The sequence below is a fragment of the Neophocaena asiaeorientalis genome, unplaced genomic scaffold (assembly GCF_003031525.2).
Source record: "Neophocaena asiaeorientalis asiaeorientalis breed wild unplaced genomic scaffold, Neophocaena_asiaeorientalis_V1.1 scaffold125, whole genome shotgun sequence".
NCBI lineage: Eukaryota > Metazoa > Chordata > Mammalia > Artiodactyla > Phocoenidae > Neophocaena > Neophocaena asiaeorientalis.
This window is the reverse complement of record NW_020174425.1, coordinates 175856-190407: the sequence shown is the minus strand read 5'-3', so window position 1 is coordinate 190407 and position 14552 is coordinate 175856. Positions and strand designations below refer to the sequence as shown.

At 41.9% G+C, this 14552-nt stretch overlaps 1 protein-coding gene across 1 annotated transcript in view; it reads left to right on the top strand.

Moving 5' to 3' along the window:
- The window catches only part of SLC35F1 (solute carrier family 35 member F1), a 156712-nt gene that overhangs the window by 100946 nt on the left and 41214 nt on the right, over positions 1-14552 (top strand). Inside the window, exons 3-4 of the mRNA XM_024756667.1 lie at positions 7473-7632; positions 13962-14118. Coding sequence (XP_024612435.1) covers positions 7473-7632; positions 13962-14118 — 317 coding nt within the window. The remainder of the gene's footprint in view (positions 1-7472; positions 7633-13961; positions 14119-14552) is intronic.

Genomic DNA, 14552 nt, shown 5'->3' with positions numbered 1-14552 from the left:
TGATATTGGCCTGTAGTTTTCTTTTTTTTGTGACATCTTTGTTTGGTTTTGGTATCAGGGTGTTGGTGGCCTCATAGAATGAGTTTGGGAGTGTTCCTCCTCTGCTATATTTTGGAAGAGTTTGAGAAGGATAGGTGTTAGCTCTTCTCTAAATGTTTGATAGAATCCATCTGTAAATTTTTTTGATTTCCTCTTTGATTTCTTCAGTGATCTCTTGGTTAGTTCGTAATGTAGTGTTTAGCCTCCATGTGTTAGTATTTTTTACAGTTTTTTACCTGTAATTGATATCTAGTCTGATAACGTTGTGGTCAGAAAAGATACCTGATACTATTTCAATTTTCTTAAATTTACCAAGGCTTGATTATGTAACCTGTTTCTGGTGTTTGTGCTGATAGCCATGACTCACGCCCGTCTCTGGAGCTCATTTAGGCAGTGCTCTGAATTCCCTCCCCTCCTGGACTTGATTGACTATTTCCTTTCCCATATTAGGGAAGTTTTCAACTGTAATCATTTCAGATATTTTCTCAGGCCATTTCTTTTTCTGTTCGTCTTCTGGGACCCCTATAATTTGAATGTTGGTGCGTTTAATGTTGTCCCAGAGGTCTCTGAGACTATACTCAATTCTTTTCATTCTTTTTTCTTTATTCTGCTCTAGTGAATTTTTAATTTCATTTATTGTGTTGTTCATTATTGTTGGTTTGCTGTTTAGTTCTTCTAGGTCCTTGTTAAATGTTACTTATATTTTGTCCATTCTATTTCCAAGATTTTGGATCATCTTTACTATCATTACTCTGAATTCTTTTTCATGTAGACTGCTATTTCCTCTTCATTTGTTAGGTCTGGTGGATTTTTACCTTGCTCCTTCATCTGCTGTGTGTTTTTCTGTCTTCTCATTTTGCTTACCTTACTGTGTTTGGGGTCTCCTTTTCTCAGGCTGCAGGTTGTAGTTCCCATTGGTTTTGGTTTCTGCTCCCAGTGGGTAAGGTTGGTTCAATGGGTTTTGAAGGCTTCCTGGTGGAAGGGACGGTGCCTGTGTTCTGGTGGATGGAGCTGGATGTTGTCTTTCTGATGGGCAGGACCGTGTCTGGTGGTGTGTTTTGGGGTTTCTGTGAACTTAGTATGATTTTAGGCAGCCTCTCTGCTAAAGGGTGGGGTTGTTTTCCTGTCTTGCTAGCTGTCTATCATGGGGTGGCCAGCACTCGAGCTTGCTGGCCATTTAGTGGAGCTGGGTCTTAGCGTTGAGACAGAGGTCTCTGGGAGAGCTCTCGCCAATTGATATTATGTGGGGCCAAGAGGTCTCTTCTGGTCCAATGCCCTGAACTTGGCTCTCCCACCTCAGAGGCACAGGCCTGACACCCAGCCAGAGCACCAGGACCCTGTCAGCCACACAGCTCAGAAGAAAAGGGAGAAAAGAAAGAATGAAAAATAAAGTTATTAAATTAAAAATTATTTTAATATATTATTTTTAAAAAACTAATAAAAGAAAAGAAGAGAGCAATCAAACCAATAAACCAATCCACCAATGATAACAAAGCGCTGAAAACTAAACTAAGATAAACATATAAATGAGAAACTAGTCAGTCACAGCCAACCACAAGTCTACAATTGCTCCCAAAACCCACTTCCTCAATTTTGGGATGATTCATTGTCTATTCAGGCATTCCTCAGATGCAGGTACATCAAGTTGATTGTGGAGATTTATTCCACTGCTCCTGAGGCTGCTGGGAGAGATTTCCCTTTCTCTTTGTTCGCCCAGCTCCCGGGGTTCAGCTTTGGATTTGGCCCCGCCTCTGAGTGTAGGTCGCCCTCTGGCGTCTGTTCTTCGCCCAGACAGGACGGAGTTAAAGCAGCGGCTGATTAGGGGGCTCTGCGTCACTCAGGCCAGGGGGAGGGAGGGGTACGGAATGCGGGGCAAGCCTGCGGTGGCAGAGGCCAGCATGACATGCAACAGCCTGAGGCACGCCATGTGTTCTCCCAGGGAAGTTGTCCCTGGATCACAGGATCCTGGCAGTGGCGGGCTGCACAGGCTCCTGGGAGGGGAGGTGTGGATAGTGACCTGTGCTTGCACACAGGCTTCTTGGTGGCGGCAGCAGCAGCCTTAGCGTCTCATGCCTGTTTCTGGTGTTTGTGCTGATAGCCATGACTCACGCCCGTCTCTGGAGCTCATTTAGGCAGTGCTCTGAATTCCCTCCCCTCATGCACCCCGAAACAATGGTCTCTTGCCTTTTAGGCAGTGCCAGACTTTTCCCCAGACTCCCTCCCGACTAGCTGTGGTGCATTAGTCCCCTTCAGGCTGTGTTCACGCAGCCAACCCCAATCCTCTCCCTGGGATCTGACCTCCGAAACCCAAGCCTCAGCTCCCAGCCCCACTCAACCCGGCGGGTGAGCAGACAAGCCTCTCAAGCTGGTGAATGCTGGTCGGCACCGATCCTCTGTGCGGGAATCTCTCTGCTTTGCCCTCCGCACCCCTGTTGCTGCGCTCTCCTCCGTGGCTCTGAAGCTTCTGCCCTCTGCCACCCGCAGTCTCCGCCTGCGAAGGGGCTTCCTAGTGTGTGGAAACCTTTCCTCCTTCACAGCTCCCTCCCACTGGTGCAGGTCCCGTCCCTATTCTTTTGTCTCTGTTTTTTCTTTTTTCTTTTGCCCTACCCAGGTACTTGGGGAGTTTCTTGCCTATTGGGAAGTCTGAGGTCTTTTGCCAGCATTCAGTAGGTGTTCTGTAGGAGTTGTTCCAAATGTAGATTTTTTTTTTTTACGTCTTTATTGGAGAATAATTGCTTTACAATGGTGTATTAGTTTCTGCTTTATAACAAAGTGAATCAGTTATACATATGTTCCCATATCTCTTCCCTCTTGCGTCTCCCTCCCTCCCACCCTCCTTATCCCACCCCTCCAGGCGGTCACAAAGCACGGAGCTGATCTCCCTGTGCTATGCGGCTGCTTCCCACTAGCTATCTGTTTTACGTTTGGTAGTGTATATATGTCCATGCCTCTCTCTCGCTTTGTCACAGCTTACCCTTCCCCCTCCCCATATCCTCAAGTCCATTCTCTAGTAGGTCTGTGTCTTTATTCCTGTCTCACCCCTAGGTTCTTGATGACATTTTTTTTCTTAAATTCCATATATATGTGTTAGCATACGGTATTTGTCTTTCTCTTTCTGACTTACTTCACTCGGTATGACAGACTGTAGGTCTATCCACCTCATTACAAATAGCTCAATTTCGTTTCTTTTTATGGCTGAGTAATATTCCATTGTATATATGTGCCATATGTATTTCTGATGTATTTATGGGGAGGAGGTTGATCTCCACGTCTTACTCCTCCACTGTCTTGAAGGTTCCTTACCTGAAATACCTAGTTTTAATTTGCAAAGCAATTCTCTCATCTTAGTTCATATTTGCCCGCTAATGGTGGACCAGTAAATAGCCAGTAACTTCCTGGAAAAAAATGGCAATATGCATCAAGAGTTTAACTCTGTAATTTCAGGCCAAGAATCTATCCTGAGGAAATATTTCACACTACCAAGTTCAGATCATTATCCTGGTGTTATCATGATGACTTCAGAGGCTTTGCCCCCAGTCTTTGAGCATGGTGTACCTCAGCACCTCCATCAATCAAATCAGATAACCTGGGCTCGTGGACCTCACTGGCAGGTGTTACTTAAGGATGAATGATATAGAAGACTAAATTAGCTTATATCTTTAGAGGGGAATGATGCCAGGTAAATCTAAGAGGTAATGAACTTTTCTTTCTGAAGTTCTTCATGTTCTTGGAGATGTTTCAGAGTATAAGATGATTATGAAATAATATTCATTTGTTTCGTTTTTGGGTATTGATATTTTATAATCTCCTTTTGGATATAGAAATGTATGCAAAGAAAGGTAAATATATCTTAAAAGTTAATGACAGAACCCGAAAGTTTTTCAGTTCATTTTCTGCTTTCACAGCCCCAGTCATGGGCATCTATTATAATGCTGCTCTCTTTTATTACTCTAACAACCTCTTTGCTAAGGGGTTAACCTACCAGAAAATTATTGGAAAATTATTTTGTCAGTATGTTTTATACTATATGACCACAGGGGAAAAGCTGGAGCCAAAAATCGTTAAAAAATAATAGCCTGTTTACTAACAGCAACTCCCAAATGTTTTTTGTTTTTTGAGTTTTTTTGTCTCTAATTACAAAAATCGTGGTGAGACCTCCACCTGTAGCAATTCCTGTTACTGACCTTCATTAAAATATGATTTTAAAAAAATCAGGGGGCTTCCCTGGTGGCGCAGTGGTTGAGAGTCCACCTGCTGATGCCCCGGTCTGGGAAGATCCCACATGCCGCAGAGCGGCTGGGCCCGTGAGCCATGGCCGCTGAGCCTGCGCGTCCGGAGCCTGGGCTCCGCAACGGGAGAGGCCACAACAGTGAGAGGCCCACGTACCGCAAAAAAAAGAAAATCAGGACAGGACTGTGGCTGATAGCAACAGGGAGCACATCACTTCACCTCTTGAAACTTCTGAATCCTCAGTTTTTAAATAAAGGGCTCTGTGATTCTAAATTGGGGAGATACTGCCCCCGAGGGGCACTTGTAAATGTGTAGGAGCATTTTTTTTTAGTGGTCAGGGCCCAGTGGTGCTAAGTGCCCTGCAGAGAGCCTGGGGCAGTCCTGCAAAATGAAGAATCATCCCAGACCAAATGCTGGAAGCAGCCTAGATTACCTCTAATTTCCCTTCTGACAGTCAGTGATACCAAGCGCCCCTCCATTCTTTGATTCATTTAGTCACCCATTGTTGATTCCCTACTGTATGCTGGGTGCCACGCTTCCCAGCTGAAATGTCCCAGAAACCCTGGTTTGTACTGTAGCCTTCTTTCTCCTTCTCTTCTTTCTAAAAGTCCTCCTTACCCAAAGGGCCAACTGGCACTCAACAAATAAGGATTTTTCAGCTCAATCTATTAAGAGAACAGATCCCAGGACTCATCAAGTGCTTTGGGGTTTCTAATGACACTGAGAACGACAAAAGCTCACTTGAGCCCTCCTCAAAGATTGGATGAAGGCCTGGTTTGCCTTCAGTAATTCAGGCATAGAGGCCTTCAGCTTCACTGACCGAGGGCTTCCAGCCAGATAATGAAATCCCAATTGTGGAGCCTGTAGGTAAATATTCTATCTGTTGATTCAATCATTTCTAATTTTTAAAGCAAAACACCAACTGTCTTATGCCCAGTGAAGAGTTTTCATTGGCAAACACAAATTTCCTAATATACTTAAATGGCATTTGAGGCCAGCTGTGAAACCTGCTTTAGAGCATTTTACCACATCAAGTAGGATCATTAACTTGCTAATTAACTGTGCAGTGAGTGAACATATGCTGTAGTGCAGTCCTACCAGCCGTCACCCCCGAACTCAGCCCCTCCCGGAGCGCTGTGACACGCGGGCTTAGCCCCCAGCCCATCACTGTGTTAGGGTTAACGGTGTTATCAGCGTTATCATTCCCCAGTAACCTCGGGGACAGCTTACTCTTCTGATTGCTTGCTCCGTTCTGCAAAAGGGAAGACCGAGGCACGGAGAAGCATGAGGGTCTGTCCAGGTCACCAACAGCTTTTGGGATGGTGAGGATCCTAAGTGCTGTTTACAGTACCAAAAGCCATTCTGATGGTCAGGATGCTTTGCAAATATACAAACATTTTTCAGCCTTTGGTGAATGTTGGTGACTCTATTTTGCTGTTACTGATTATTAAAAATCCTTGTATGTATTTGTTCAATAACTATTCTTGGATACTTCTCATAAGCCCATCAGGACTCTGGGTGCTGGGAATATAGTCCTGCTCTCATGGAACTCCAGACAAGTGGGAAGTCAGACATTATGCCAATAATTCCATATTAATTGAGAATTATTATAATTGACACTATAAAGGAGAGGTATAGGATACAAGGAAATCATCGAAGAGGACCTGACCTAGCCTAGGGACCCTAGAGGCTCTCTTAAGGAGGCAGAATATAGGTGCGAGCCTGAAGAAGGAGGCAGGACTTCAAGAATCAGATGGAGCATTCCAGAAGGAGGGGGATGCATGAAGACCCGAGGCAGGAAGGAAGGGCTTGCTCCAGGTAGGAGATGATGCCAGTTCGGTCTAGGTGGCGGAAGTGGCGTGAGTAGATTTAAGAAGTGTTTAGAAGGTGAACTGGCAGGATTTAGTGACCCATAGGATATAGACAGTAAGAGTGAAGGAGTGTTAGGGATCACTGCCCTGCATCTGGCTACTGGCTGGTAGGGCCACCTGTTTAGCATTCTAGCAGAGGAGCTGTACTGTGCAGTGGGACCAGATCACCAGTTTCTCATTTGGTACATGGAGTCTGGAGTCCTGGGGGCCACCCATGTGTCTAGTGGAGACCCTGCCTCACATGGAGTAACCACAAGTCACTGCATCTTACCGAGGTGTGGTAGAGACAACCAGTTCTGTGGAGTCCAGAGCGTGTGTTTGGAAGCAGGGTATAGACTGGCATTGAGGTCCTCGTAACTTACAAAATGCTTCCACATGTGGTATCTTCGAGCTTCACAGTGATCTTTAGAGAAAGTCAGTAGGAATTATTATCTTCATTATACTAACAGGAAATTGAGGCTTCCTGAGTTTGTGGGTTGCCCAAGGTCACACTGCTCTAAGTAAGGGTCTAGTACTCACATTCAGATCTCCTGGCTCCTCACACAAGGTCTTCCCATTTCATTATGTTGTCTAGCTGCATGACCGGGACAAACTTTCCACCATCTCTTGGGGCTTCCATTTCAGGTGGAATCTCACTATTTGCACAAAATATATAGGAAATGAAGTCAAAGATTTTTTAAATACTCTGTTCATTCTTTTCTCTCCCTCCTTTTAAACTTTTTTATACAGTATTTTTAAAGTATTTATAAACTTTTGAGATTAATATTTGCATTTACATTTAGAGCAGTTTTTTTCCTATAAAGAGTGAAATTTCAAAGAGAGATTAAAGTAACTTTTATTGGTAGGGGGGAGAAAGTTCTGGGAGAAATTAAGTGCAACTTTTGCCTAGATTCTAATAAGTTATAAACTATTAGAAGACCTCTGCCCCCTCACCTCCCATTCCCAGATCTACTCCCAGAGTGCCGGGACCATCTAAAATGGTTCCGTCTATTCTCCCCACATCTGAGTGTCCCTGTGGAGTTGGCCAGGGTGCTGAGGAAGGTGGATGCCAAGCTGCCCTGACACCACAGGGGCAGGAGAATCTTCACCACCAGCCTGTCTTATTGATTCGCCTTCTCCCCTTTTCTTCACAGCTGGGGGGTGTTTAAGTAAAGTTCATGTGCATTTGTTTCAGAGTCGTTTTAATTGCATCAATTCTGGGTCGACCCAAAAACACAGATCCAGGGGAAATGCCCTTTCTACAGAGCAAACTTATTTTTCTGACAGTTTCCATTATATGGAAAGTTTCCCTCTGAACTCCCTATTGTTGCTTCCCTCCTTCCCTCCCTGTAGCTCCTGGACTGTTTTGTGATCCCGGTTGTGATTTTGCTCTCCTGGTTCTTCCTGCTGATCCGGTACAAGGCTGTGCATTTCCTCGGCATCATCGTCTGCATCCTGGGAATGGGATGCATGGCGGGCGCAGATGTGCTTGTGGGAAGGCATCAGGGAGCAGGTGAGTCTCCGTGTTCACCGGGTTACTTGACTCTGTGGGTGAGACCAAGGCAAGACGTGGAATGTTCATGGTTCATGGTGGAAACAAGGAACCTGGGCTTCCTACTGTCTGTGTCTTAACTCGTGTTTGTTCCCCTACACCTAGGACAGTGGCACATAGGAGGTGTTCATACATATTTCTTTAGTGAACAAAGGAAGCAAAATACAGCTTTCATGCCCATTCTACAGGAACTCAGAAACATTCAGATGGTGTTTAAAGCTGAAAGTCAGGACCCACTTGGAGGATGTGTTGGGGGTCAAAGCTGCCTGATCCAGACCAGCTGGTTAGAGACGGTGTCAGTGGGTCAGGCCACTCCCGAGCCACAGGGACCTTCCCCACACCCCACCCGCCAACGCCTTCTCTCCCGCGTCAGAGAAAGACTGAGCTTTCAGACTACTGGGTGAAGGTAGATATACAGGCTTAAGAGTGGATATTTAAACTTTGGAGCCTGGATTAGGAATTCTCGATACTTTTATGAGGGAGAGCTAAGTGCAGTCTCCTCATGCATGTTTTTTGTTGGTGTATTTGTGGGGAAGTTTTAGGCAACAGTCACAGGTCATTATCTTGTAGACCTACAAGGCTTCAAGGTTTACTCATTAAATTGCTATCAATCTTCCGAAGAGCCCTAATCCAGAATGCTTTCCAGAGGACCACATTTAAAGCATTGTAATTCTTTAAAATGCACCAAAAATCCTTGAGTTACAGAGGTTTCGGGGCAAGAAAAAAATGACGTTCTTTGTTAACATCAGGAATAGGATAGAAAGTACCTACTCTCCTGTAGTTTTGGAATTGCCTTTTCTTCTAGGGAATTAGAGATAAAAAGTTAAAATTGGGGCATTTCTCTTTGAGACTAGGTCATAAGAAATACCTGAAATGAAAGTTATTTATATTTTTAAGTTGCACCACAGAACTTTATGACTGAAAGGGACCTTGTTCGGCTCCTTTGTATTTGACACACAAAAACTCCAAGACACAGGGAAGCCAAGTGAGCTGCCCAAGGTCACAGAGCTGAGACTAGAACCCAAGTCTCCTGACCTCCTGGGCAGGCTTCCTTTCCTCTCCCACATTGCTGGGAGCTGAAGATACAACACAGCAAAAGAGAGACAGCCTCTGTCCTCTCCATATGCTGCCTACACAACGTAATCAGTCCCCAACACAACAGATGGACTAAAAATACCTATGCCAGCTTTTCCCAAATTCTGTTCTACGAAATAGTGGTTGCATGTGATATTGATATATATTACATGAAAAGGCTAGTTTTTGCTCTATACCCATCATGATCCCAATATAGATCATCTCTTTGGACCAATCAGACGATATTTTTGTCTGATACAACATGCCCAGTTGTTATAAAGTCATAATTTAATTACACTTTCTCAGCTTTGCTTGAACTGTGTAAATACAGCAACATGTACCCTTATTTATGAAAATTTTGCTTTGCTGAGCTCTAGCCATTCACCCTGGCCATCATTTTGTATCCATAGTCAAGGAAGACAATTGTCATTATAAATCTAAATATTTACACCCAAAATGTTAAACAAATTTGAATTGATTTCACTAGGTTGTATTCACTAATCCTGTAAAAAATGTTTTCTTGATTTCAATTGAAACGTTAGGAAAGGGGTACTAGTACTATTTAAGAAAAAGAAAATAAGTCCATTTGGGAGTCTTTCAAAAGTGGTCATTTTTAAAAAGAGTGCAGGGCAGCTGAAACATGCTGGAGTGGTGTTTTATCTGTCCGTGTGAATCTGTTTAAGGCCCACAGCATCTTTCCTGTTGTAACATATGAAGTACCAGTGTTAACAGAATTAAGTCTCATCACTGTTGAGTACCTTCCGTGCTCACCTGATGATGCCTAACTACATGGCATAGTGTCCTGACAGCAGCCCAAATTTAGGATCCAAGGGCTCATTTTACAAAATAATGATTGGGCATGCTTTACAGCTACAAAAATATTAAATTAGGCAGCAATTTAAGCTATCTTATAAAATGTCCTGAAAAAAGAAAATAACACTGATTTTGAGGACAATATAATCTTTGTGTGCATCCCTATCAAAAATGTTCCATTTGTTACCACTCTTACCGTAGAGCTGGTTCAATTGCATTAATTCGCCAGGGACGGAACTTTTCTAAAATCCTTCAGGCACTCACCAGAACTTTAAGCAGGCATTCAGCCCGATTTAAATCGTCATCACTGTATCAGGAAAAGATGACCGACCTAGTCCCTTTTATATTGCTTAGTCCACGGTTCTCCTTAGCTTAGGATTTTGAAAATTCTGTCCTCAAGCATTTTTGATATCAGCCGTGGACACTCTGCCTTGGAGCCTGTGGAATGGTCTACAAAGTGGGACAGACACAAAAACACTTACATTCCAATTCTGTGCTTGTCTCAGGAACAACGGGTCATCCACTATAGGTGCTCCCATGCCTTTGAGCTCAGCTGAAAGGAGATGTCTTTTTCCAAGTGAAAATCGGTGGGACTAATATGTGTATTCCCTCTTTGCCACCTTCCTCCAGCATTATGTCTCCTCTGAGAGACCAGCTCTGCATTTATTGATGCATGGGGGAAAGGCGTGCAATAAAGTGGCTCCTGAGAATATGATAGAGGTTGGAGGGTGTAAAAATGACTTAATAAGGCCAAAGAGATTTCTCCATGACATTTCTCCTCTCCTTGGAAAACTTACAGATATAAAAGGGGAGGTAAGAAAATAATAAGATTAAGATAAAACTCAATTAAAATAGATCCTTATCATAAAATGTATTTCTTGCTCTTCAAAGTATCTTCTTTCTACCATAATACATTTATTGCATCTTATAGTTCACTTATCAAAGATGTTAGATAACCATAATGACATTTTCTTTACTACCAGACATAATTTTGTATTTATTTCAAGAGAGAAAACATCTTCAAAGAATTAGATAATTAAACATAATTTTTTAAAGTGACAATTTTATTGGTGCCAGGCACGTTCCTGTATATCATCTCATTTAATCCTCCTAATTATGCAAAGAAAGTATTTTCTCATCGTTACAGCTGAAGAAATCAAGGCTCAGGGAAGATAAGAAACATGTGCAAGTACACACCAGTACTAAATGGTGTGGCCTAGATGTGAAATCTTTCTGCTACACCACTTAATACTTATTCTTCCATAATTGTGACTCATGTAAGAAAGGTACCATTGTTCAGTTGCAGTAAATTAGGATGAATGACTGTCCCAGATAGGCCAGAATGGAAGGGTTTCCCCAGAAGTGGGACTTTCTGTGCTAAAACCAAGAGAGTCCCAGGAAAACAAAGTAGTTGGTCGTATTTAAAACTCAAAAATATTCAGTGAGTTGGGTTCATTTTCATAAATTGCATTAGCAGTCTTTCAACACTCTAGAATACTATAATTCACCATTTATTCTTGAAATAGTGGTAAGTAATGATTTGAAATAATATTCCCTCTTCTCCTCCCACAACCACACAGACAAAAGTATCCCTCCAAACATGGTGTTTCTAGTACTTCATCAAAAATCTAATAAGGAAAACCAATTCTTGCAAAGCAGTCATGACTGGGTTGTTTAGAACTAAGAAGCAATCCAAAATGAGAAATGGCCAACCCAAACAGACAGGTGGTGATTCAAAGGGAACGATTGATTCACTCTTTTTTAACCACCATTTCCTGAACACTTAATAAGTGCCAGATGCTATGTTAAGCATTTTACATTATTTTGCATTTTTAAATCTTATTGACACTATTTTTTACAGTATCCTCGCCATAACCTCATTTTAAATTAAGAAAACACAAGTCAGAAAGACTCTATAGCTTGCCCAATGTTTAACAACTAATAAGTGACAGAGATGTGATTAGAACCCACATCTACCTGAATTGAAAGATGTCACCATTAAAAATCTTTACCATGACATGTATTAAGACCTGTTCCATTGGCTCAACTCATTTAAACACTTATTGAGAACTTATAATGTGCCAGGATCTGTGCTAGGGACCGCAGAGAATATAAAGCGAAGTAAGTCACAGTAGGCCCTTCAACCCTACTGTATAAGAAAACAGGAAGGGGAAGACAGGCAAGTTAACAAATAATAGACGTGGAGCAAAGTGCAGTGGGGGCCATACGCAGTGACAATGGTGTGAAATTCAGAGGAGAGAAAGAAGGCACTGGGTTGAATGAACTTCTTATAACTTCAGATGTGTACATTTGCCCCAAATTTGCAAATCATTATCACTCACTGTGGTTTCAATCATATGTAAATGACACACTTGCTAGATATAATTTTCCCCGTGAACTTTCAGAGAAATTGACTCTACCATGTCGGATATCTATAGCATTAATAGGGCACGAAACATAGAGTAATATGTTGTAATTTCCAGTCAACTAGATACAAATTGTAGGTACAAAATATTATATCAAACACTGCATTATACAATATGGTTGGATAAAATCATGTCCTAGTTAATTTAACTATATTTAATCATCTAAGATTTCATACATGCTATATGTATAGGTACCCACTTTCAAATGATTTAAAACTGATAAATACACTTATTAGTAAAATTTTAATAAGTAATATTTAATCACTTTGTTACCGATAACTTAGGAAATACTTCTAAACTTGCAGTTACACAAAATTGTATCATTATTAACAATAATTATCGCTGCATTGGTGAAAATTCAAAGTATTCGGGAGTAGATTCCATATAGTCAAAGGCTTAACAGAATAGACCATAATGATATAAATGTGGAGTTTGAAAAATATTGTTGAGACTATTCATTGAAACAGTGTGGCCTCTTTTTAGGACTTTTAAAAGATGGACTGATGTTTCCCTAAGTTCTATTAAAATAGTTTATTATATTTAACTTTCCTGAATCCATTCATATAAAATTAATTTCATGTAACCAAAAATTCTATCGAGCAGCACTTCCACACTTCACTAATACAACAATAATTGATATTCATAATAATGACCCCATGTCATCACAAGATTCTGAAATGGGTCCTTATTGAAAAGTGACTGAATCATGTTCATTATAATTTTATAGTCTTAGTAATAGATACTTTTTACTTTATGGGTTATTCCACAAATGAACTCCTTAAAATTAGAAGCTTTGTCATGATTTTCTAGCTGACACATAAAAAAAGATTCATCAGGTTGCTCTGTAACAGCAACCTTCATTTCCCTGGAAGACACACTCAGGGACACAGCCATGAGGTCTGGTTCCTTATCAGAGCCTCCTCATGTTCTTGGGCCACCCACTCCCCATGAGCCCCGGGAGGGTTCCCAGACCTCGCAGTTCCAGACTCTCAGCTCCATTCCCTTGAACTCCAGCAAGCTCTCCTGCCTTTCAGGGTATCTTTTCTCTCTCTGATTCTTACCAGCAGTTGGAAGCTGTCTTAGAAAAAGTGACACTAATTAGAGTAAATGTGTCTCCAGGGGCGACCACAAAGACGTGAGTGAAGAGGTCTCTCCCCAAGCCCAGCCCAGATTCTTTTACGTGAAACCTCTTCCTAGAGAATGTGCAGTGCTCCCAACTGTACAGTGAACATCTGGCTCTGCAGTTTTAGGTTGTTCCAGCTAATCTGGAAATCCAAGGCTACTCTAAGGTGGGTCTCTCCCTTAGAATCACACTGGAGAGAGAGCCCTCCCAATCCCGCCTTCTTCTGCCCCAGAGCTGCATGTCTGCTGAGCTCCCATGAGCCAACTACACAGGACACAGCTGGAGGCTTCTTGGGTACAAGCCCACCGTGAGGCCACTGGCTGCTGATTCCCACTGTCCTTGCCTAGCTTCACACTTCCTGGAGTGGAAAGAGTTGGCCTAAGTATAGGAAATAGCTAGGTACAGAATTTATGAGATTGGACAGAAACCAAAATTGAATTTAGAACAAATAGATATTTTTATGAAAGAAGAAAAATACTAATGTGATAATGAATTACATATATTTTCACCCTTATGTTACTTACTTTAGGGGAGTTGAAATTTTCAACCCATAATCCCTTTTGCTCAGACAGAAGACATGGTGCTTTATGGAGAGGGTACAGTCTAGAAGAAACTGGTCCCTTTCTTAGCTAGGGAAGACTTCTTGTTGCGGACATAGGCAAACTTTTTATATCACAGCATAACTGAAGCACACACAAATGGACTTTACTAAATCTCAGTTGGCAAAATACAGAACGTCTATAAAAATGTCAGAAAAGAATAGGCATAGGAAGCTGATTTTGCCAATGCCAAATTCTTCTTAGGAAAATTTTAATAAAGCCTCCTCTTTTTTTTTTTTTTTTTTTGGTTCCTAGGGGAAAATAAGCTGGTAGGGGACCTTCTGGTCTTAGGGGGAGCCACGCTCTACGGCATCTCTAACGTCTGGGAAGAATACATCATCCGAACCCTGAGCCGAGTGGAATTCCTGGGAATGATTGGACTCTTCGGGGCATTTTTCAGTGGAATTCAGTTGTGAGTAAAAATTAGAAATTCAGTCAGTCGATACTCTTAGAGCTTATTCTTACAATTTTTTTTTCATTTGGGGTATGGCTGTTTGCTTTATTTTACAAAACTCAAAGGTAGAAACCTGTCACCAACCTCCCACATGAAATCTGAAAAACTCAATATCTTTATTAGTAAATTTCTTCCAAACTAAATGAATTTTTTTTTAATCACACTAAATTTATTACAGTATTTTTGAAGATACCTACACACAGGCCTCGATCTTGTTAAACGGACAGCATGTTTCACGTTACTTTGGGATGAGAAAATACTGAAAGTTTCTGGGGATGCAGTTGCATCTGGGCTCCTAACACAATTACAAAGGCGCTTCTTTCCAAGGGAAGGTTCCCTAAGCCGATTTCTTTTCATGTGGAAAAAAAAGACCCAAGGCTCAAGCACCATGA